General features: G+C 27.0%; 5 protein-coding genes across 5 annotated transcripts; 4 read left to right on the forward strand and 1 right to left on the reverse strand.

Moving 5' to 3' along the window:
- The first annotated feature begins 1936 nt into the window (after positions 1 to 1936).
- Positions 1937 to 4690, forward strand: LOC127289211 (uncharacterized). The gene has a single exon (XM_051317011.1). It carries the CDS (start codon positions 1937 to 1939, stop codon positions 4688 to 4690), a length of 2754 nt encoding a protein of 917 aa, XP_051172968.1.
- Positions 4691 to 13689: 8999 nt separating this feature from the next.
- LOC127289227 (leucine-rich repeat-containing G-protein coupled receptor 4-like) lies at positions 13690 to 16375 on the forward strand. The gene is made up of 2 exons (XM_051317034.1): positions 13690 to 13800; positions 14840 to 16375. Exon 2 carries the CDS (start codon positions 14840 to 14842, stop codon positions 16184 to 16186), a length of 1347 nt encoding a protein of 448 aa, XP_051172991.1. The 5' UTR covers positions 13690 to 13800; the 3' UTR covers positions 16187 to 16375.
- Positions 16376 to 16614: 239 nt separating this feature from the next.
- On the reverse strand, positions 16615 to 18801 carry LOC127289226 (leucine-rich repeat and death domain-containing protein 1-like). The gene is made up of 2 exons (XM_051317033.1): positions 18516 to 18801; positions 16615 to 18072 (listed from the first exon to the last, which is right to left on the reverse strand). The coding sequence occupies exon 2, from the start codon at positions 18063 to 18065 to the stop codon at positions 16695 to 16697; it is 1371 nt and encodes a 456-aa protein (XP_051172990.1). The 5' UTR covers positions 18066 to 18072; positions 18516 to 18801; the 3' UTR covers positions 16615 to 16694.
- Positions 18802 to 19675: 874 nt separating this feature from the next.
- Positions 19676 to 22678, forward strand: LOC127289223 (leucine-rich repeat-containing protein 15-like). The gene is made up of 2 exons (XM_051317030.1): positions 19676 to 19947; positions 20823 to 22678. Exon 2 carries the CDS (start codon positions 20824 to 20826, stop codon positions 22228 to 22230), a length of 1407 nt encoding a protein of 468 aa, XP_051172987.1. The 5' UTR covers positions 19676 to 19947; position 20823; the 3' UTR covers positions 22231 to 22678.
- A 312-nt stretch (positions 22679 to 22990) lies between these two features.
- LOC127289229 (uncharacterized) lies at positions 22991 to 24849 on the forward strand (the record flags this gene model as incomplete). The annotated part of the gene is made up of 2 exons (XM_051317035.1): positions 22991 to 23023; positions 23554 to 24849. A coding segment is annotated over exon 2 (1296 nt), but the record flags the coding sequence as incomplete, so codon positions are not given.
- Between the last annotated feature and the right edge of the window lie 539 nt (positions 24850 to 25388).

The raw sequence follows: 25388 nt of genomic DNA on the forward strand, positions 1-25388 counted from the left end.
AGAAACAGCTAAATTGAAAAGAGCTATGCTTCAAGAAAGAGAGAAGATAGAATTGGAGTTGATTAACGCCAAACTATCTGCGGGACTAAAGGATATCGAAACTGATGAATGTTCAGAAGTAATGATTAACGAAAATCAGACGAGATCTAAAGAACATTGTGATGTATACGTTAATCGTTGGAGAGAAGAATCCCGTCCATATTGGGAAGGGCAAGACGAATTCGACAGGCCTTCAGACACACAGGCGGAGCGTTTAAAAGTTATTAATAACAACAGATTACCAAATACAGAACTTGATTCACGATTATTACTTAGCAGGTTAACTGCAGCTAAAGGACTTCCAGAATTCTCAGGAAATACTCTGGAGTGGCTCCGATTCAAGCAAGCCTACGAAACATCCACTGAAGTAGGAAAATACTCAGAAAAAGAAAATATATCGCGGTTATATGACTCGTTAAAAGGTAAAGCGAGGGAAGCTGTAGATGCACTGATGTTAACAGCGAGCAGCCCACAGATAATTATGCAGACCTTAGAGTTGAGATTTGGCAACCCTGAGAGTATAATTCAAAAAGTCATACAAGACATAAAAGCTTTGCCAAAAATGCAAGCTGGAAAAATCGATCTTATTTCGTTTGCAACAAAGATACGTAATGGAGTGGCAGCCATACAAGCGTTGAACCACGTTGGACATTTACATAACCCCAGTGTAGTATCAGAAATTATTTCAAAAATGCCCAGCGGATTAATTTATGGATACAATCGCTACATAAGCGAACATAATAAAGATAAACCAAAATTGATTCTTTTATCTGAATACTTATATAAAGAAGCTCAAATGGCTTGCCAAGCTGGGACCAACAAATTTCACGAAAATCTGACAACCTTAAATAACCGAACAACTAACCCTCCTCACCGAAAATCACAATTGAAACCGCAAGCAGTGATGGTCACTACGTCACAAGAACCCACTAGGAAAGATAAATCGACACATAATAGTGACAAAATGTCTAAAAAGGAATGTGGATTTTGCCATAAAATCGGCCATAAGATATATAGATGTTATGGTTTTAAAGACTTAAAATTGTGTGATAAATGGAAATGGGCTAAAGAAAATAAAGCTTGTTTTAAGTGCTTAATGAAAGGTCATTTGAGTGAAAAATGTAAAGGATTAAATTGTCGAATCGCAGGATGCGAAAGGAATCATAATAGTCTGTTGCATAATCCTAAAGAAGATAAAGAAGTAAAAATGCCTGAAGAATCTGAGAAATGTCAGGAAGAAAATCAACAAAGCTGACTAAGCGGTGGCCAAGGGATGTTGAAAATACTTCCAGTTACATTGATAGGACCAATAAAGTCTATTCAGACATACGCTTTACTGGATGACGGATCAACAATTACATTAGTGGATTCAAAACTAGCAAATGGTATTGGAGCAAATGGTCCGTCAATAAATATTAGTATTAAAGGCATAGGAGACGCAGGTCATGTTGAGACTACAAGTAAAAGGGTATCATTAACCATACGGGGAGAATTCGGACAATATAATTTACATAATGTTACTGCTATACCCAAACTAAATCTACCAACTCAAACTATTGAAGAACGAGCTATATTTGAATTACACCAACATGATGGTGAACGTCTACAGTCATACGTGAACGCCAAACCCTTAATTCTCGTCGGACAAGATAACTGGGAACTCCTTGTAACTCACGAAACAAAGTTAACAGACAATAGGTCATTAATTGCATCAAAAACGTTGTTAGGTTGGGTAGTCCACGGACGAACAAAAAAGGATAACAAAGAATTCAATATAACACTATCATGTTCCGAAAATAAAAAAAAATACGAAGACAAACAGTCATTGTAAACAATTCGATGAATCGGACACAAGCCTACATGACATGGTGAAAACCAAAGATTTCTTTGGAGAGGTATGGACAGGAAGCGGGAACCAGATGAGTATATTATGACATCACTTATATTCGGATCTAAATCATCGCCTACTAGCGCTATATACGTTAAGAACAAAAATGCAGAGACCTACAAAGATGCTATGCCTGAAGCCGTGGAGTCAATAATAAAAAATAGTTATGTCGATGATTTCTTGGACAGTTACCAAACACCAGAGGAAGCAATGAAGATTATCAATCAGGTTTCCGAAATTAATCACCAAGCAAATTTTCATATGCATACATGGGTCAGTAATAACAAAGAAGTGGTGAAAACTCTCCCATCAAATGATACGACAAACATGAAGAACATAAAACTTGATTTATCCACATCCACACATAGTAAATATGAGAAGGCACTTGGATTGAGATGGGAGACAACAACAGACATGCTTAAATTCAACGTCAACATACAAACTGTGTCACCAAAATTACTTGAAGGGAAAATTATTCCCACTAAAAGAGAATTTTTAAAAGTAATTATGTCGATTTATGACCCACTAGGATTTATATCTCCTGTTACAATAAAATCCAAAATTATTCTGCAAGATGTGTGGGCAAGTGGTGTCAAATGGGATGAAAAAATTCAAGAAGCTGAATTTAAAGCCTGGAAGATTTGGTTGAATGAACTTCTACAAGTAGCTAAGTGTTCCATTCCTCGATGTTACACATCAAAATACGGTATGAAGAAAGTAACTGAGCTACACATATTTTGTGACGCCAGCATAAAGGCATATTCCGCAGTCGCATATTGGAAATTTCAATTTGAAGATGGGACAATAGAGACAAATATTATTATAAGTAAAAGCAGAGTTGCACCGCTCAAACCAATATCTGTACCAAGACTCGAATTACAAGCTGCTCTATTAGGAAGTCGCTTAGCGAGATCCATCGAAGCGGAACACACCATAAAGGCTGACCGACGTGTGTTCTGGAGTGACTCCCGTACTGTTCTAGCGTGGATAAAAACTAACCCAAAAATTTATCACACCTTTGTGGCCCATCGGTTGGGCGAAATATGTGAGCTGACGAATATTGCCGAGTGGAGATGGATACCAACGAACTTGAACCCAGCAGATCATGCGACACGCTCAACGAGTCCTAGAATTGACACTAACACGGAATGGTTTACCGGACCTGCCCTTTTGAAGTCAGAAAATATTACATTGCCAAATGAAGATCATTTCATTGATGAAGATCACCTAGGAGAAATAGAAAAGGAGCGGAAATCAGCAGTGGTTCTGACTTGCCATGCGCAGCCAAGTATTCCGGAAGCTAATCGATTTTCAAGTTGGAAACGATTATTAGGAAGCACAGCATGTACCTTGCTAGCAATAGAGAAATGGAAAAGGAAAAGGAACACGCAGTTAACCGTAAATCATTACACCAGGGCAGAAACTTCGCTATTTAAAGAAGTACAAAGACAAAGTTTCCAGAAGGAAATATCCGCAATACGGAAAAGGAATCAAGTTGAGAAGAATAGCTCAATAAAATCTTTGATGCCAAAACTAGATAGTGATGGGTTAATCAGAGTATGTGGTCGAATACCCAGTAACTCAAGACTGGAAATAGAAAACGAGCCTATCATCCTAGATGGAAATCATCAAATTACCCGTTTGTTGATAAAGGAATATCACATCAGGATGAAACATGGTAACAATAATACTGTTATCAATGAGCTACGTCAGAGGTTCTGGATAACCAAGTTAAGAGCAACTTTAAAATCGATAGTTACAAAATGTGTATTCTGCAAATTGCGAAGGGAGAAACCAAAAACACCATTGATGGGTAATTTACCAGAGGCACGATTGGCTTACCATCTACGACCGTTTACACACTGTGGAGTGGATTACTTTGGCCCAATGTGGGTGGCCGTAGGTCGAAGAAGAGAGAAAAGATGGGGTGCTTTGTTCACTTGGATGACCACAAGAGCCATACATCTTGAAATAGTCCACACTCTTACATCAGATTCAACTCTACTGGCCCTACGCCGATTGATCGCACGAAGAGGACAACCGCGAATTATGTATTCGGACAATGGGACCAACTTTAGAGGACTAGACAATGAATTGAGAGCAAAATTGAAAACTTTAGATACTGAGATACAAACTAAATTTGCTATTGAAAATAATATTCAGTGGAGGTTCATACCACCAGACACGCCTCATATGGGAGGCGCTTGGGAAAGGATGATCAGGTCCGTAAAGGTGTCATTATCAATTATATTGAGAGAGCAAGCACCTCGCGAGGAAGTGTTACTGACATTGTTTGCCGAAATAGAGCAGTGTGTCAATTCAAGACCACTCACACATGTTTCACTCAATCCCAAGGATGAAGAAGCACTAACTCCTAACCATTTCCTCATAGGAACCTCCTCTAGCCAAACACTGAATTCCCGATTTGATATGCTTGCCGAATGCAACTGGTCCCAATGGAGAAAGGTTCAAAATTTTGCAGATGCCTTTTGGAAGAGATGGTTGAGAGAATATTTGCCAACATTATTGCCACGGCAAAAATGGACAACGGAAAGCAATCCTTTGGAAATAGGCGATGTCGTATTAATAGCAAATACTCAAGAGCCAAGAAACTCATGGCCGAAAGGAGTGATTGAAAAGGTGTATCCTGGTACTGATGACCGTATTCGCGCAGTGACAGTAAGAACAACGAAGGGTACCTTTATCCGATCATCCAATAAATTAATTCGCTTGATAAAGGCATCAGAAGTACAAGGACCTTGATCCTTGTACTTGGGTGGAGAATTGTAAAGAATGAAAATTTGATTTATTATTGTTATTATTTTTTGGGTTGGTAACTTGTGTTTCGAAATTTTTTATTGTTTGTTCTATAAATTAAAATTAATTCACGATCAGATGAGCTGAACTGTTTAGGCATTCAGTGGGTGAATAAAAGGCTGAACTGTTAAGACATTCAGATATATGACTAGGACTGAACTGTCTGGGCATTCAGTCCCTAGTAAAAAAGATCAAAGGCTGAACTGTTTGGGCATTCAGTCTTTATCGACGAAGTAAAAATAATTATTTTAAAATTGTAATTTGTAAAATAGGAAAAATTTCGTATTTCGAACAATAAAAGGATAATAATAAACAGAGATAACCTTGTCGAAAGGTTTGGGTTTTTCCCCGACTGTTTGGCGCCTGCAGTATGGGAAACTAATTAAAATTTCAGGTAACCGGATTGTGTTAAAGGAGAAGGAGAAGAAGAAGAAGAAGAAGAAGAAGGGGAAGAAGAAGAAAATTACTATCAGATTGTTATGAGAGTTCAGTTTAAATGTGTACGCGGATAAAGTTGTGTTAAATAAAATTCAAAAAAATAAAAACTGTTTGTTCATTCATTTCAACCATCAGTCGGTAAGGTAGATTTCTATATCGGTAATTTTTAAATTTTCTTTTTCAAAAAAAACTGTTTGACCATCAGTCGGTAGGGTAGATTTCTATGTCGGTAATTTTTTATATTTTCATTTCAAAGAATTGAATTGAAATTGAATTGAAATTGAATTGAAATTGAATTGAAATTGAATTGAAATTGAATTGAAATTGAATTGAAATTGAATTGAAATTGAATTGAAATTGAATTGAAATTGAATTGAAATTGAATTGAAATTGAATTGAAATTGAATTGAAATTGAATTGAAATTGAATTGAAATTGAATTGAAATTGAGATTGACGTGAAAATGAAGTGAAGTGAAATTGAATTAAAATAAAATTAATAGTGAATTGAAAAAAAGTTAAGTAAAGTGAAGGTAAATATCAATTGAAATGATAATGAATTGATAATGAAGTGAAAATGATGTAAAAGTGACGTGAAAATGTAGTGAAAGTAAAGTAAAAATGAACTTACTAATAAGCACACCAGTACAAAATTTAAGCATTAAACAACAATTACAGTTGTCTCAAAATTAATTTTCCATATCCAATTAATAAAAATTTCTCCCAAAAAAGTAAGAATCGACGCCAAATAGCCAGCAATTAATAATCCATAAATCAAAAATTTAATTTTCAATCTCTCAATACGTTCCGATTTGTCAGACAATAATTTTTCTTCATCCTCTTCCTTTGATGAAATCACATCATTATAATTTCTATTATAATTAATTAATGATGCCTCAATCAATAATCTGTAGAATTTCTCAAATTTTTCAACAAACGGCGAACCAGGTTCCATTAAAATTCCACTTGTTGTAGAGTACAAATATTCTTCAAGAATTTTCATTTTTCCTTTCACATTCTTCGATTGCAATTTCCAATTGACAATAGACAATTTATTAATACATCCAATCTTTTTTTGGGTGAGTAAAATTTTAATACAACTCTCAGTTGACATTAATTTCATTTCTCTTTTTCTCCACATTCTTGATAAATCATTAGAATTTGAACCATTTATCCAATTTAACACTTGTTTATCCTCAATACTTGCAATTAATTTTGATTTATTAAAATCCCTCAATGTATTTATTTGCTCTTTTAATTGCATTTGAAAATTTAAATCCGTCAATGAACTAAAGAAATTACACGAATAGTAAAAGGAAATAATGATAAATGAAAGAAATATAATTCTTTCCTTTAGTTTCTTAGGTTGTTGAGTTAATGAAATTCCAAATAAAATTTGTATAATTACTGTCATATTCCAAATTCTCTTGTCAAAATGAAAACAGTATTCAATTAACCAACTGGAAAATATAATCATCAATGTTAATAGAATTGAATAATAAAATGTTGATCCATGATAAAATCCAATTGATTTTGATTCAAAAATTGGAACAATCATTGCAAAATGATCTAAATTTTGAAAAACAAATTCATTAATTTTTTCCCCACAAATTGTATCAAGTGACATAGATCTTACAGCAATGAAATTTATTTCATTGTAAAACAATTTTTGTAAATAACCAGATGTCAATTTTCTATTGCAACTGAAATTTCCAAATAGTTCTTTATCCGTTCGTATAAGGGTTATTTTAAAATTCAACATTTTGGAGAATAATTTCATTGCTAATGCATCTGGTCCGGATAATTGAATTTTTGTTTTATTTCTAACGTCAAGAAAAGGTGGACGAGTGAATGCTCCAATTTTCAGTGGATATCCATTTAAATTTTTCAGCTTGTTGGGAAATAATTCCGTTATCGGCAAAAACGATTTGTTACTGTAAGTATTCTGAAATGGATTCAATTGATAAATTACGTATTCATTTTGATAAACATCAAGAATTGTAATGTCGAGAAATAAATGTTTCCACATTTTTTGAAGAAATTCTCTATAATTATTGTTGGTTTGACGAGAATTTAAGAAACGAAGAATTAAACATTTTGGTCGTAAATGAATTGTTGATGATTTTTTAATAAAATCCATCATCTTCTCCGTCCATTGTGTACAATTATTATTGTTTTCTGATGATTCCAAAATTAAGAATAGAGTTTGTCGTCGATTAATTAGGGATTTAGTTTTTTCACTAAATTCCAATTTCTCATCATTAATTTGTATGTTTGGTAAATTTTCCTGTAATTTTCTATTTATTTTCAAAACATTTGGATTTTTATTTTCATCATTAATTATCAATATGGTTTGATAAACTTTTACATTCTGTTCAATAAATTTAATAATCCTTTGATGCCATTTCTTTTGGTTAATTTTTTCTTGATTCGTTTCGATGATTTGGGAAATTATTACAGCGTAAAGAATTAAATACAATGGTTTCATAATTTTCTTTTCCACCAGGAAAAAAAAGGTGTTTTTACGATGGTATTTCTACAAAAACTGTTTTTTTTTTTGCAAATACTTTTTGTTTTGAAATTTTCTTTTACGTTTCTTAGCAACTTTAGCCAATTGTAGGAAAATGTGTTTTTGTTATCAAGATAAAATATTTATAGTTGAGATATAAACGGAGTTCAAGGTGAAAATATTTTTCTTCCATTTACCCAATGGCTAAAAGAAATTTAATTCTTTCCATAATTCTCGGCTTTTAGAAAACAATAAAAGCTTTGTTCGAAGAAGGAAAACTAATGTTGTGTCCCTTAGGATTTTACAGTGTTTTGCCATTCCAAAATTTTTTTCCAATTATTTTATAATCCGTTGAACAGATTTTGTATGATTTGCAAATCAAAATTTTCATTAAAATATAAAAAACCAAATATTAATTAAAGCTATGTATTCATACAGTTGACAAATAAGAAATAAAAATTATATGTATCTGTTAATCAATAACTCTCCAAAAAAGATTAAAATCGATGCACTATGCCCAAAAATAATAATCACAATTAGAAAAGTGGTAATATTAATATTCTCATTGTCTCCATTTTCTGAATCATTTTCCAAATTCGATTGACTTGTAGCAATTCTATTATCACGAACATTCCATTTTTCCACAAGTCCAACTGTTGATAATTGTAAATAAATATTATGAAATTTTTCAACATACGGAGATCCTGGTTCCATTAAAATTCCATTAGAACTCGAATATAAATAATCATCAAGATATTTCAATATTTTATCTCTATTGACAATTTTTGTTTCCCAATTTGCAACTGATTTCTTTGAAAGACAAGCAACATTTCTTTCTTCAAGTAAAATAGGAAGGCAATTTTTATGATAGACAATACGATCCATATTTTTCATCCACATTGTTAAATTTTCTTCTTTAATTATATTCATAAATATTGGAGCAGTATTTATTGATAAACTAATCTTTAAATTACTTTTCACTAAGTCTTTCAAATTGTTTATTTGTATTTCATTATTTAAATGAAATTGCATATCCGTTAATGAGGCAAAAAAATCCGATGACCAAATAAATGCAACAATTAAAAAAAACATGAAGCAACATCTTTCTTTGAATTTCTCAGGTTCTCTTTCGGTGGACATTCCAAATAATATCCGAACAATTACTGATTTATCCCAAATTGTTTTGTCAAAATTACCAAAATATTCGATACTCCAGCTTAGAGTAACGCACAATGCTATCAGAATAATTGAATAGTAAAATGAATTTCCAATAGAAAAGGAATATGATGACTTTGTAATAATTGGAACAATTAATACAAAATGTTCCATTTCATATTCCATATATTCATGAGCATCTACGGGACACAATGTTCTCATTGTTATTGATCTTCCAGCAACAAATTGAATTTTATGGTGAAATAAATCACTTAAAGATCCACCAAATTTCGAGGGATTACAACTAAATCTTCCAAAGCGATACTCAGCTGGTTGAATTGGCTCAATTGTAAAATTCATTTGACGTAAAATTGCTTCAATAAGCAATGCATCAGGTCCTGAAATTTTTATGTCATGATTCATTGAATTTTGTTTCATTTGTAAAAAAGGAGGAACATTAAAGACTCCCATTTTTAGTGGATATCCATTTAAATTTTCCAGCTTATCGGGAAATAATTCCATTTTGAAAAACGGTTTTCTAAGGTAAGTATTCCTAAATGGATTCATTAGATGAATTACAGATTTATTTTGGTAAACATCAAGAATTGTGACGTCGAGGAATAAATTATTCCACATCTTTTCGAGAAATGCTTTGTAATTTGTAGTATTTGAATTTGTAAAGCTGACAATTAGACATTTTGGTCGTTTAGTAGTTCCAGATAGTTTCTGAATAAATTCCATTAGTTTTTCAATTTTGGTAAAATTTTCCGAATCTTTCGGTGATGAGACTATTATAAAGAGTGTATCTTTGGGATTCTGCATAATTCTCATATTTTGATATTCCTTTTTGGTTCTTGTTTCGGTAGTAAATGAAGAATTCAAATACAGAGCAGGTAATTTTGTTTGAAATTCTTTTATTACTTGATCGAATGTTTGAATTTGCTCCTCCTTGTTTGTCATCAGTGTTATTTGATAAATCGTTTGATCATTTGTAACAGATTTTAGAATCTCTTTTAACCAATTTGTTTCATAGTCTTCAATTCTTAAGTCTCCGATTACTAACGCAACGATTGAGAAATATATTTGCAATTTGATGATCATATTTAAAATTCAGAAAGAAAATTTTAATTCAGATTTTAATTTAAAGAAGTATGGAATTGTGAATGTTACTTACAATTTTTTTTCCTCTTTTCGAATCCTTTTAGCCTTTTTTCTAGATTTTAAAACGAAGAAGTTATAAATTAAACAAAATTCGTAGATAATGTTTTCATAAATAGAGACTTTCTACTGTTTATAATGATGTAGACAAACTATAAGAAAAATTAATGCCTTATTGATTTCGAAATATTTTCCTGCTGCTCACGCTTTTAGAAAATTTAATCTACAAAATTTTTAATTTGTAAATGACAAAACTTTTCATAAATAATGATTATGATGAAAAATTTATTCTTACGCTTTGCAGAATTCTGATCTGTTGTTTTGAATCTGGTTTTACCTGATTGAGAATCTAAATTTTCATTAGATTCAAGAATCGAAGAGTTTATTTTGGGACAAATCTGTACGGTTTGATAAATCCGTTTGACAAATGAAATCTTTATTACTAATAACTGTTGTTATATTTTTTTTCAAAGATTCGATAATCAAAACTAATTTGGATTTTGGTAAAATTTTTCCAAATATCAATTCACCGAAAAATGTGGTAATTTAGGCAGCAAATACCATCAAAATTATTTCAAATTCATCAAAAATTGTAACGTCCAAAAATTAATCCTTCCACTTTGAAAGACTATTTCCTAATCGGTTGTTATAGTAGATTCAGTATCTAAGCAGAAAATTCTATCATTATTTCAAATTTAGCAAGAATGGTAACGTCACCAATAAATATTTCTAACTGAAGAATTTTTTTCCATTCTGATGCTAATCAATATTTTAAAACGGAAAAAAAAGAAAATTAAACAAACTTGCCAGTTGATGTTTTTTTAGTAATAGAGGCTTTCTGCTGTTTATGATAATGTAGTTAAACTATAGGAAAAATTAATGCCTAACTATTGATTTTAGAATATTTACTCGCACTTTTAGAAAACAATAAAAGCTTTGTTGGAAAAAGGAAAACGTTCTGTACCTTAGGATTTCATTTTGCCTTTCCTAATTTTTTTCCAATTAATTTATAATCCTTTGTACAGATCCTAGATTTTTGTGGCTGCAAATTAAAATTTTCATTAGAATATAAAAAACAAAATATCAATATAAACTGTATTCGTACAATTGACAAATAAGAAATAAAAAATTATATAAATCTGTTAAACAACAACTCTCCAAAAAATATTAAAATCGATGCACTATGCCCCAAAATAATAATCACAATTAGAAAAGTGGTAGTATTAATATTCTCATTGTCTCCATTCTTTGAATCATTTTTCAAATTCAATTGACTGTTAGCAATTCTATTATCACGAACATTCCATTTTTCCACCAATCCAACTGTTGATAATTGTAAATAAATTTTACGAAATTTTTCAACATACGGAGATCCTGGTTCCATTAAAATAGCATTAGAACTTGGATACACAGAATCATCAAGATATTTCAATAGTTTTTTTCTATTGACAATTTTTGTTTCCCAATCAGCAACTGACTTCTTTTTAAGACAAGCAACATTCCTTTCTTCAAGTAAAATAGGAAGGCAATTTTTATAAAAGACAATACGATCATTATTTTCAATCCACTTTGTTAAATTATCTTCTTTAATTATATTCATGAATCTTGAAGCAGTATTTATCGTTAAACTTATCTTTAAATTACTTTTCACTAAGTCATTTAAATTGTTTATTTGTATTTCATTATTTAAATGAAATTGCATATCCGTTAATGAGGCAAAAAAATCCGATGACCAAATAAATGCAACTATTAAAAAAAACATGAAGCAACATCTTTCCTTTAATTTCTCAGGTTCTTTATTACCGGACATTCCAAGTATTATACGTATAATTACTGTTTTATTCCAAATAGTTTTGTCAAAATTACCAAAATACTCAATCGTCCAGCTTAGGGTTACGCACAATGCTATCAGAATAATTGAATAGTAAAATGAATTTCCAATTGTAAGGGAATATGATGTTTTTGTAATAAGTGGAACAATTAGTATAAAATGTTCCATTTCAAATTCCATATATTCATGTTCATCTACGGGACACAATGTTCTCATTGTTATTGATCTTCCAGCAACAAATTGAATTTTATTGTGAAATAAATCACTTAAAGAACCAGTAAATTTCGAGGGATTACAACTAAATTTTCCAAATCGATACTCAGCTGGTTGAATTGGCTCAATTGTAAAATTCATCTGATGGGAAAATTCTTCAATAAGCAATGCATCCGGTCCAGTGATTTTTATCTCATGATTTTTTTTCATTAGAAAAAAAGGTGGAATATGAAAGACACCCATTTTTAGTGGATATCCGTTTAAATTTTTCAATTTGTTGGGAAATAATTCCATTTTGAAAAACGATTTTCTAGTGTAAGTATTCCTAAATGGATTCAGTAGATAAATTACAGATTTACCATGGTAAATATCAAGAATTGTGAAATCGAGAAATAAATTTTTCCACATCTTTTCGAGAAATGCTTTGTAATTTGTTGTATTGGAATTTGTAAAGTTGAGAATTAGACATTTTGGTCGTTTAGTAGTTCCAGATAGTTTCTGAATAAATTCCATTAGTTTTTCAATTATGGTAAAATTTTCCGAATCTTTCGGTGATGAGACTATTATAAAGAGTGTATCTTTGGGATTCTGCATAATTCTCATATTTTGATATTCCTTTTTGGTTCTTGTTTCGATTGTAAATGAAGAATTCAAATACAGAGCAGGTAATTTTGATTGAAATTCCTTCATCACTTGATCGAATGGTTGAATCTGTTCCTCCTTGTTTGTCATCAGGATTATTTGGTAAATTTTTCGATTATTTGTTACAGATTTAAGAATCTCTTTTAACCAATTTGATTCATAGTCTTCAATTCTCAAGTCTCCAATTACTAACGCAACGATTGAGAAATATATTTGCAATTTGATGAACATATTTGAAAATTCTAAAAGAAAATTTTAATCTTGATTTTAATTTAGTAGTATGGTTTAATTTAAAGAAATAAGTATTTATAATTTTTTATATTAATAATTTAATATACTTTTGCTGTTAATAATTGTACGAAATCTTTGTGCCGAAAACATTAATTTCTTGAAGCTTACTGCAATTACTTACAATTTTATTATTTAATTTGTTTCGAAATCAGTATTTGAATACGTCTTAAGAAAAAAAATTATAAACTACTATGTTCTGTAGTAGTTAAAATTTCATTTGTTTTCGTTATCAGTGACTATTTCTAACTGAAGTATTTTTTCTATTTTGTTGCTAATAAACAGTTTTAAACGGAAAATTTTATAAATTGTAGAAAATTGCCTGTTGCTATTTTTAGAAATACAAACTTTCTGCAATTTATATTGATGTTGTTACCCTATAGGAAAAAGTAATACCTAACTATTGATTTCGGAATATTGTTTAAAGTCCTTGTAATAATTACTCAATAATTCCAGTAAAATGCCGTATTGGGAATTGGGAAATGATATAATGAACAAGTTGTCACGATTTCTGAGCACATTTCCAAGAATAAGATTTTTTTGCCATTAATTTTATCATTTTCAATTTTTCTATCTTTTTTTTTTACTGTAAATACTTGTTATTGATTAAATTGCTTGTTATTTGATTAAAAATCGATGTTTTTTTTATCTTTCTATATTTCTATTATCAATTTATCTATTAATTTTTTTAATGAGGAATCAAAAGTTTATACAGCAACTTTAAAATTTTAATGTCATACCGAAGTTTCATTCTGTTAGACGTATTTTTTCTTTGATCAAAGAAAAACTGAAAATTTTTTTATTCTATTCTTAAAAATTAAAAGGTGAGCAGTATAGGTAATTAAAAAAATTATCAAGTAATTAATAATTACATTAATAATTCATTTTTCATTCATTTTAATTAACTATATACTTAAAAATGTTTATAAAAATTCTAGGCTAAATATGAGGAACAATTTTTGCTTTTTGCTCCTACAATTTCTAATAAATAAATTGTCGTCAAATTTATTTTTTACTAAATCAACAAAAAATTTATTCTCATCCTAAAAACGAAATTTCTCAATATTATGCAATGATGAAAAATTATTTTTAAATTTTTCCAATTCTATTTTAACGCATATTGGAGAAAATTTTATTTCCACTTCCCTAATTTCATGTTTAGTTTATGAATAACAATAATATTCGTGAAATATCATTTTCTGCTTTCGATAAACTTCAAAATTTAATCTATCTAAATCTTGCAAATATAATTCAATTCAACATGAACAACTTTTATATAAAGGAAATTATAAAAATTTGAAAATTATTATTTTAGACAATGCTTTAAAAAAATTGATACAATAATATTTTTGATTCAACAATTTTAGAAATATGCAAATCTTTAGATTATTTAAATTTAGATGAAAATTTATTAATAGAAATGCCAAAAATTAGAAAAATTTCTAATTTAACAATTTTATCATTAAAATCCAATAGAATTTTTATTTTAAATACAACAAGTTTATCACTAATGACAAATTTAATTCAACTTCATCTTGATGGAAATAATATCTCTAGTCTAAATAATAAAATTTCATCTAATTTACAAATTCTCACATTGTCCAATAATAATTTAAAAAATATATCCAAAAATTTGTGGAAAAATTTTAAAAATCTTCAAAAACTTAATTTAAATGGAAATCAATTTAAAATGTTGGAATATTTAAATAAATCAACACTTATTGAACTAAATCTTTACAATAATCCATTGGAAAAACTAACGTCAAATTCATTTGATAATTTACCAAAAAATTTGACAATTCATTTAAATTCACAATAAAAATAATAGTTGAAAAAAAATAAAAATTTTTACTTACCTTACAGATGAAATTAATATTTCTTCTTCTAACCATTGCATCATATTGGATAAAATCTGAAACAAAACAAATAATTTCCATTAATCAAAATGAACCAGACGATATTGTCAAAATATTACCGGATGATGAAAAAATAAATGAAATTTGTGAGGAAAATTATTATTGGACACTCGATATGTCTAAAATGGGAATAAAAAATTTAGCAGCAAATAATTTTAATAATCCACAAAATATACGTTGTCTCAATCTTGAGGGTAATGAAATTCGTAATTTACCCAGTGATTTATTTGATGTACAACATTTGTCAAATTTATCATATTTAAATTTAACAAATAATAATCTTGATATTAATAATTTGAAATTTCTAAATGGTCATAAAAATTTAAAAACATTAATATTAGATGGAAATAGTAAAAGAATATTAAGATTTATACCATCGATTTTATTGCCAAATTTAGAAAATCTTTATCTTAGAAATAATCATTTGTGTAACAAAATTTCTTATAATGATCTTTTAAAAAATTTTCCACGTCTTAAAAAATTATTTCTCACCAACAATAATGATGTTTATATTGATGATTATAATCGAAATATTAATTCTAATTTAACACATATTTTTATTGAAAAAAATCGTGTTTCTAATTTTCAATATTTATTAAATATTCCATCACTTACGCATTTATATTTTGATGACAATACGAGAAATTCATTTTGTCTCCCTTCTAGTAATATTAAAGTATTGTCATTGAAAAATTGTAAATTAACAAAATTAAATTTATGCTACACTGTTTCGTCGTTGAATAATAATAATTTAACAACACTTGATTTATCACAAAATCAAATGACAACATTGTCTGTGGAACAAAGTAATATTTTTTCTTTTTTACAAAATTTATCACTTAGTTATAATTTCATTACTGAAATACCGAGAAATATTCATAATTTACAATTGAAAATTTTATCACTAAGTTACAATAATATAACAGAAATTAAGGAACGTGCTTTTGAGAATAGTACAAATTTACAAATTTTGTCACTAAGGGGCAATAAAATATCACATCTCGATGTAAATTCTCTAGCAGGATTGGGGAATTTAGAAATATTAGATTTAGCAAAAAATCATTTTACCAATCTACCATTTAATTGGGCGGATAAATTTTTTAATCTCCACTATTTGAATGTTAATTTTAATAATTTTTCATCATTCACTCAACTTTCGTTGCAAAATAATATTGGATTAAAAAATTTACATTTGAGAAATAATAATATCAGTGAAATAATAATGGAGTCATTGATTAATTTACCATCGCATTTGATAATTCATGTTTCACCGATTTGTTTGAAAAAATTTTAAAGGAAATTTAATTTAATTTTAATGTAAATAAATGTAATCTGAAGAATGGAAGCTTAGAAGCAAAAAAATTATAGGTTATGTTTTGAAATTTTAAAGTGAAAATACACAGAGAGATTTAACTCGTAGTAAAAAATAATTATATTTATAAGTCTTTATTATTTCTAAAATATTCAATAAAAACTGATTACAGTTTTACGGAAACAAACAATAATCTTTTGGTTTAGGTAAAACTTTCGTTAACATGACATAGAATTTATTTGCTTCTAATGTCTCTTTCTTTGGATCAAGTCACAAATATTCTCTCTGTGTCGATTAATAATAAGATTATGTTTCTGTGTCTAAGAAGTGGTATCAATAAAATTAAAATTTTCAAAAAATATTGTGTTAAAATTAAGTATTAACAGTAATAAAGTAATAAAGTAACAGTATTAAATTTTTATTTATAAAATGTATATTTATTATTGTTGTAACAATTTTTTGTCTATTTTTTTTGGTTTTCTTTTTGCTATTACCATTCTTTTTGCGAATTACTCCAATCAAAAGGATGAATTGCTTTCGTAACATGTTTTTTACAAAATTTCACCACACTCTCACCATTCACATCAATAGTCATATTTACTGGTAATTTTTCCCTAAAATTAATCATTCTCTCTTGAAATTTTCCATCAAGATGTAATTTCAATCCAATTCTCGAATCAGATAATCCCATTGATTTTAAATTAGCAAAAAAATTACCCTTTAAATTCAATTCGACTAGTTTCAAATTCATCATCCAACCAAAATTAATATGCGTCAATTTATTTTGTTCTAAATTAATAATTTTTAAATTTAACAAATTTTCAAATACATCCTCGCCAATAAATTTAATTCTATTATTATCCAAATTTAATTCCTCTAACGTTAACATTGTTTGAAAATCAAATTTTGACAATAATCTTATTTCATTACATTTTAATGAGAGCAATTTTATATTTGGAATATATTCAATTTTTGGTATTGAATGAAGTAAATTATTATCTAAATTCAATTCACGTAACGATGGCATTTTATGAATATGATTCAATGAACGAATTCTATTGTGTGATAAATTTAAAATCATCAACAATGGTGATTTACTAAAATCACTTATCCAACTTATTTCATTTTTTGATGCTGTAAAATATTTTAATTTTCCCATTTCCCATAGTGTAATATCGGTTATTCGATTATTGTCAATTGAAATAAATTCAAGATAAGGATAATTACCCAAACCAAAATAATCTAAATCATTATTTTCAAGATGTAATTCTTTCAATGATTTTGGTAACCAATGAAAATTACGATCATAATGCGGTGATTCATTTGTTATTTCATTATTATTTAAATATAAATGTGTTAAATTGGGAAAAATTGAATTTGCCCCACGTATTGAAATTATTGCAATACTATTGTTTCTTAAATATAATTTTTCCAATTTTGGAAAATAACCTTTAAGTTGTAAAATTTTTAAATAATTTTTAAATCCAGTTTGATTTTGATAACCACCGCGTATTGATTTATCGAGTACGAGCATTTTTAAATTTTTATGTCGTCCCAATGAGAGAAATTGTTCTTTTTTCAAACGATTATTGGCAAGATTTAAATATTCAAGATTTGGAATATCATTGAATGCATCTGATGATATAAAAACAATTCCACGATTTTCAAGATTGAGACATGTCATTTTTGAATCTTGAAGAAATTTTTCATTAATTGTTGGATTAGAATTTTCAAAAATCATATTTGTTCCATCGCAATCGGAAAATTGTTTATTTAATTTTTCATTTAATTTTTGTGCTCCTTGAAAAGGTAGTCCAATGATTATGGTGAAAATTGTGATTATTAATACTGATAGCTGCATTTTTGTTCTGTAATTAAAAAAAAATTTTATATTTTTTAAAATAATTTTTAAATAATTCTAATATTATTATAATTAAAACAAAATTAAAATTTTATAATTAATTAAATATTAAATTAGTTATTTAATATTAATTAATATTCAAAATTTTCTTTTTTAAATTTTATTTTATGTTATAAAATTAAATTAATGTAGGCAATAAGGAAATTTTTAAGGCCTTCGAAAAAGGCTTACAATGAAATAAATAATTATTATTATTATTGTTATTATTATTATTATATTTTTTTTATTAAAAATTAATGATTAGTATATAAAAATTATTATTTTTAATTCAATTTACAAAAACAAATTCTACTCTATAGTTAAAAATTTTGAAATTGAATTAAAAAAAAAATAGTTTTTATAATATTTTTTTGCTATTATTTCGTTTATTATAAAAATTTTTCGACTTACGTTATTATTCTTCTCCTAAAATTATTTTTTTTATTTCAAAATTTTATTTGTAATATATATGAAAAGTAACGAATTGAATTTTTCTAAATTCCACAATTTTTGTTTTGTGAAACTAATAATTAATTAATTTATTTATTATTATTATTTTTTTACTATTATTTATTATTGTCAAATAAACACTTGATTTGTCATTTTTTTTTTAATTAACAATTTTTGAAATTCAAGACAAAAAATTTTTAATTAATATTTTAAAAAATTTTTTTTGGAAAAATGAACTTAATTTATTTAATGGAAAATGAAGACTGAAAAGAAATTTTCTGAGATTATAATTTTATAGTATTTGACACAAGATAACCTTAATATATGTATTATTATTCGTAACAAAGACTTTCTTGCTTTTGATATATTTTTTTTTTTTTTTTTGATAAAGAAAGTTCATTAAACGAATTAAAAAAACATTAACGTAGGATATTGAAATTTTTTCTAATATTTTATATATTTATTAAATTTTGATAAACAAAATAAATTTTCAAATTAATAAATTTTTTTTTTTAATAAAAAAAAAATTACAAACGCCCCTGACTTTATACTAATTAGAAGCTCACATGTAAGGCGGGTTGCTGTCTGCAGGGGAATCGTATTATTCTAACGATAAAGTAGTTTTTTTTTTATTAATTATTATAAATAATTTATTATTTTTTGAAGATAAAAAATTAATATTAATTATTATAATAACAATAATAATAGGAATATTAAAAATAAAAAAAAATTAATAATAAAATAAAAATAATGACAATAATAATAATAATAATAGTCAAAATTGTAATTGTAATAGTAATAATAAAAAAATAAAATAATAGTAGTAAATTAATTGAAATTAAGTAATTTTTAAATTATTAAATTAATTTCAAAAATATTATCTTAATTCAAATAAACAAAGGATGAAGATATTAAAAACAAAACAAAAAAAATAAAAAACATTCAAAACTGGAATTCTGAAATATGAAAAAAGTTCTTCTTCGACTTTCCTCCTTTTCAATAAAAAAAATTTACAATTTTTCTCAGGATAATCTCGTTTTGAAACACGTCGTTGACCTTGAAAACCTTGCAAATTTTTCTTTCAAGAAGAATCTTTCCTCATACGATCTTCAGGAGTCGAAGAGAAATCATAATATCTTTGTACTTGTAAAAGATCTATTTCAAATTTTATTAGTCTCTTTAAAGAATAATTGTTTTCAAAAAAAAAATTTTTTAATTTTAATAAATTAATTAATTTTAGTAAAAAAAGAAATTTTTTTTTTTGCAAAAAATATATAAATAATAAAATTTTTTATTTAGAAAAATTATTTAATTAAATAAATAACCGAAGATTAAAAGTGATTTTTTTTTTTGAAAAAAATCTTCAACGAGAAAAAAAAATTTCTGCTTCCACGTAAGTAGTACTTATTTATTGTTAATTTATAATTTTATATTTTATAATCAATTTATTTATTAATAATAATAACACTAATAAAAATAGTATTAAGAACGTCTATTTTTATTTTATTATAATTTAGTTCTTTAAATATTTAAGTATTTTTGTTATTTTTATTATTATTTGTAAATTTAAATAATACTATCTGATTATGAAGTGAAAAAAATATAATTTATTTAAAATTCAAATTAATTAATTACATTAATTTAATTTATCTATCTTAGTGTTGTTAAATATCGTTTACTATACCACTGTTCGTGCTAGCGTTTTTTTAGTGGACGCTTGAGCCGAAAAATCTGCGCGCGCAGCACTTTAGGAGTGGGGGTAGCGCCTACGATTGGTTTCCACTCCTCCTCACTACTCCTAAGTGTTGCACGCGCAACACCGGAGAAGTGGAGGGAGAGCGAAGAGTGGGGATAGCGTCTATTATTGCCTTTTACGCCTCCCTACCACTTTCCAAGTGCTGCGCGCGCAGATTTCCTAACTTCAGCGTCTGCCACAATAAACCTTAACAGTTTTTTTTTATTTATTACCAGTTTTTTTTATCCTATTTATTAAATTTTAATTTCATATTCTAGTAAATAATAATTTATTATATTTAATTAAAATTTTAATAAATTAATTATTTATTAATGATAATAATTAGTTATTTTTTAATAATTAATTACATTTTCAATTAATTATCATTAAATAATTAATTACATTTGTAATTAAATATCAGTAAATAATTAATTTACTAAAACAGTAATTCCAAAAAAAATTCCAAATAATTATTAATTAAATTATAAATTAATTTTGAATAGGTATAGAAAAAAAGTAATTTTTTTTTCCAGAATGTTTGTGACGATATTTTTTACAATTTTTCTCGTCACTGGCGTCACTGTGGGTTGTGAAAAACAGGCAATATCATTTGACATCACTGAAGAGGACATTTTTCTGGAAAAATCAACAATTAACATTAAACTACCAGATTGTCCAAAATCATCAATAAAATTAAATCTCTCACACATGGGTATCAATAATATCACCGATAATCTAACAGACAGTCCATTCTTTACATGTCTCAATCTCGAAAACAATGATATTGTTTCACTACAACAAAATATTTTCCAAGAAATGACAAATCTTACATATCTCAATTTAGCCAATAATCAAATACCAGATCATGATCTTCTATCATTTGGTGGTCATGAAAAATTACAAACCCTCATTCTCGATGGTAATGTACCATCATATTCACATACATTACATGTTCGTGGTGAATTTCCCAAATTAGAAAAATTATTTCTTAGGGAAATGCTCATTGAATTTCTTCCCAATGATTTTGGTTCACATTTTCCCAGTTTAACACATTTTTATCTATCAAATAATATTGTTAATGTATCGAATCTCTATAATTTTGTTAATACTCTACCAACATCGGTGACACATCTTTATTTGGAACAAAATGGAATTAGCGTATTTCGAAGTTCGGTACTAAATAATATCACTGAATTACTATTAGACGGTAATGAATTTAAAGTACTCGATAGATCATTTGATATGACATTGGATCCAAGTAATACACCAACACTTGAACATTTATCGGCGCGTTCATGTAAAATTAGTAAAATTGGCACAACTGCATTTTATGGTACCTATAATTTAACAACACTCGATTTATCCAATAATTACATTGAACAAATACCCGATGGTTTATTTAATGGTGTATCAAATTTAAAAAATTTATCACTTAGTTCAAATTTTCTCAATGAAATACCACGTGCAATTTCCCTATCGTGCTTGAGAATAATGCATTTAAATTACAATCGTATACAAAATACAAGTCAATTAAGTAATCTTACGGGATTGGAAATTTTATCATTACGCGGTAATAATATTACACATCTTGGTGAATGTGTTTTTGGTAATATGACAAATTTACGTGAATTAGATTTAGCTGAAAATAATATTAAATATTTTATGCCAAATGCAATGGTGAATTTAAAATTTTTTAATCTTAATTTTAATTATATTGATAATATTGAGGCATTATTTTTACGTAGTGATTTTTCATTGGAACATTTGTATTTAAAGGGTAATCCATTGTCGCGAATTACTGTTAATTCATTAATGAATATGCCGGAGAATTTGACACTTTACATTGGACCAATGAGACATCCGGGAATTCATTCTAGAATTTTGAAATTGGAAAAATTTGATAAGAGAAATAATAAAATGATTCTTTTGGAAAAGGAATAATTTAAAAAAAAAAATATTAAAAATAAAAGTAAGAATTATTAATTGTAATATGTTTAAAAAAAAAAAGTAGAATTTGAAATAGCGTTTTTATTTTTTGAGAATATAATACGTGCGGGGAGAAAAAAGTGTAGAGAGAGCGCTGGGATTGGTGATTATATTAGGCGGCGCGTACATTTTTCAAGGTCATAGCGCTATCCCCACTCTGCGCAGGCGGCGCGCGCAAGTTTCAAGGTCATCGCGCTATCCCCACTCCTCGCTGACGGAGCGCGCAACTCTCAAGGTCGTCACACTATCCCCACTATTCGCGTTCACTATTCTTAATTACAAAATCAAAATATTAACATCCAAAAACAAAACTACTTTAAATTCTTAATAATTTACAAATAGAAAAATGTATCAGCGAAATATAAAATGCTTTTTTTTAACAAATAAAGAATTCACAAAAAAATATTTGTCAATTTTTTCTACCTCCGATTTTTATCCTTTAAAAACATTTTAGTAACTTTGTTTATTGTATTAAATTATTAATTTTATTTAGTTATTTATAATAATTATTATTAATTAATAATTATTAGTATTAGTGAAAAAAATTTGAGAATAAAAATAATCTTTCTTTGTTGCAAAAAAAAATTTATGTTTACAATTGACAAACTGTGATAGCAATTAAAAATGTTATTACATAATTTATTTTATTAATAACGACAAAGAAGCATATTGAATTGATTTCTCTTTGTAATTTTATCATCAGTGATTAATAAAGTCTCTGCTGATAAAGTTCAATTATTATTTAACAGTAAGTATTTATTTATCTCACCAAAACGTTAAATAGTTTATCTAATAGCAATAAACAACAAATAAACAAATATTACACAAAAATATATTTAAATAATTTTGGCATAATAAATTTATATTACATAATAATTCATTAATTACTTATTAATATTTGTCATATTCTTACCTTACCGACTGTAAGCAAAGTATAAAATTACATTACACACAGTCGGTAACGTAGAGATCTACTTTATCGACCTAGTAGTTACCGGCTGTGAGCAGTGTAGGGAATTACATACAGTCGGTAAGGTAGGGATCTACTTTGGTCGACATTATAGTTATACAGTCGGTAAGGTAGGGATCTACTTTGATCGACATTGTGATAACCGACTGTGGGTAGTGTAGAATACTATATTACCCACAGTCGGTAAGATGGGGATCTACTTTATCTATCTAGTCATTACCGACTGTATGTTACATAACCAAAATTAGAACCAAGTTTTTAATAATTTAAAAAAATGTCACTAAATATCTAAAAAATTTCTTTTTCAGATGAATTGTAAAATAATAAATTTAGTCATTTGTATTGTGACAATTCCACTTTTTTGTCACAGTCAAACAATATTATTTTACAATGAAATTGACTCAGAAGCAAATGAAACAATTATTGAACCTGATCAAATTGATTTTCATTGTAAAATTTCCAATACAACAAAATCACTTCATCTCAATTACACGGAACTTAAATATCTACCAAGCAACTTTATTGATTATCAAGTACCAATAAATTGTATAAATCTTGAAGGAAATCAATTAACCTATATTCCTAAATTATTTTTTGAAAAATTTCCAAATCTCACATTTTTAAATATTGCAAATAATTACATATCGACTTATGATTTATTTAGAATTGAACCATGTGAAAAATTAGAAACCCTTATAATGGATGATAATTCTAAAAATGAATATCAATATAAATCAAATCTAGAAAATTATAATCGTTTTCCAAATTTAAAACAACTTTATCTTCGATCAAATCAAATAAAATCATTGGGACAGGCACTTCGATTTTATAATTTTCCAAAATTGACACACTTATATTTATCGAGAAATACAGAAAAAACGGGATCACTACAGGATAGTGTGGTGAATATTCCAAAATTTTTGCTATATTTAGAAATTGAGGACAATGGTATTTGTCGTTTTAATGGGACAATTTTTAAAAATATCACCCAACTTCACATTGGTGGGAATCAATTTTTTTCCCTTGGATCATCATTGCAATATAATTCTTATCTTAATATTAAAAATATGACAAATTTAAAAATATTAACAGCTACACGTTGTGATATGAGAAAAATAAATAACGACGCATTTGATGGTGTAAAAAATTTAGAAAAATTAAATCTCTCCATTAATTTTATTGATGAAATTATTGATAATACTTTCAAAAAATTGACAACATTAAAAATTATTTCAATGAGTTACAATAGATTGAAAAAAATTCCCAAAGAAATGTCACTTAAAAATTTAAAACAACTTTTTTTAAATTACAATTTTATCGATACAATTGAAAAGAATTCATTGGATAATTCTCATAATTTGGAAAAATTATATCTAAGGGGAAATAGAATAAAAACAATTGAAATAAATTCATTTCAAAATTTGGTAAAATTGACAAATTTAGATTTACGAGAAAATGAAATACACACATTTTATATAAATTGGGCTAGTAATTTGAAAAATTTACATAATTTAAATTTAATTAATAATAATATTTCATCGATAGAATTTTTATATTTGGAAAATTCTTTTTTGAAAAATGTCTTTTTCAATAGTGGACAATTGAAAAATATTACATTTACGAAAAATCAAAAAAATTTAATTTTACATATAAATTTAAATTTGAGTTTAGAAATGAATACAAATTCACGTTATCGATATGGAAAAAATTATCAAATTCAGTGTAAAAAGTAGTTTAGAAAAAAATTTTTTTAAACAAAGTCCGATTTACAAAAAAATGATTCAAGTCAATAATTAATTAAACAATGAAATAATTATTTTAATTAATTAATAAATAAGTAAAAAAATAAATAAAATAGGTAATTTATTAAATTTATTTTTAATTATTAAATTGTTTATTTTTTAAAAATGTACAATAAAAAATTTGTTTACTTTAATAAAATGCTAATTATCTAATAAGAAGATTATTTAGCGACTGTATTTTGTTTCTTTTAATTATCACAAATTCCCACTTTTACTTTTTCCGTCACACTCCCAATCAATTTCTTGTGAAATAAATGATAATAATTCAAAATATACACGCTCAACAGTATTACTGATCATTATTTGCAAGTAAGTACCCAAAATTTTATTTTTTTCATAAA

The sequence above is a fragment of the Leptopilina boulardi genome, unplaced genomic scaffold (genome assembly GCF_019393585.1).
Source record: "Leptopilina boulardi isolate dan_hultmark-lab unplaced genomic scaffold, ZJU_Lbou_2.1 LbouV2_40, whole genome shotgun sequence".
Lineage (NCBI taxonomy): Eukaryota > Metazoa > Arthropoda > Insecta > Hymenoptera > Figitidae > Leptopilina > Leptopilina boulardi.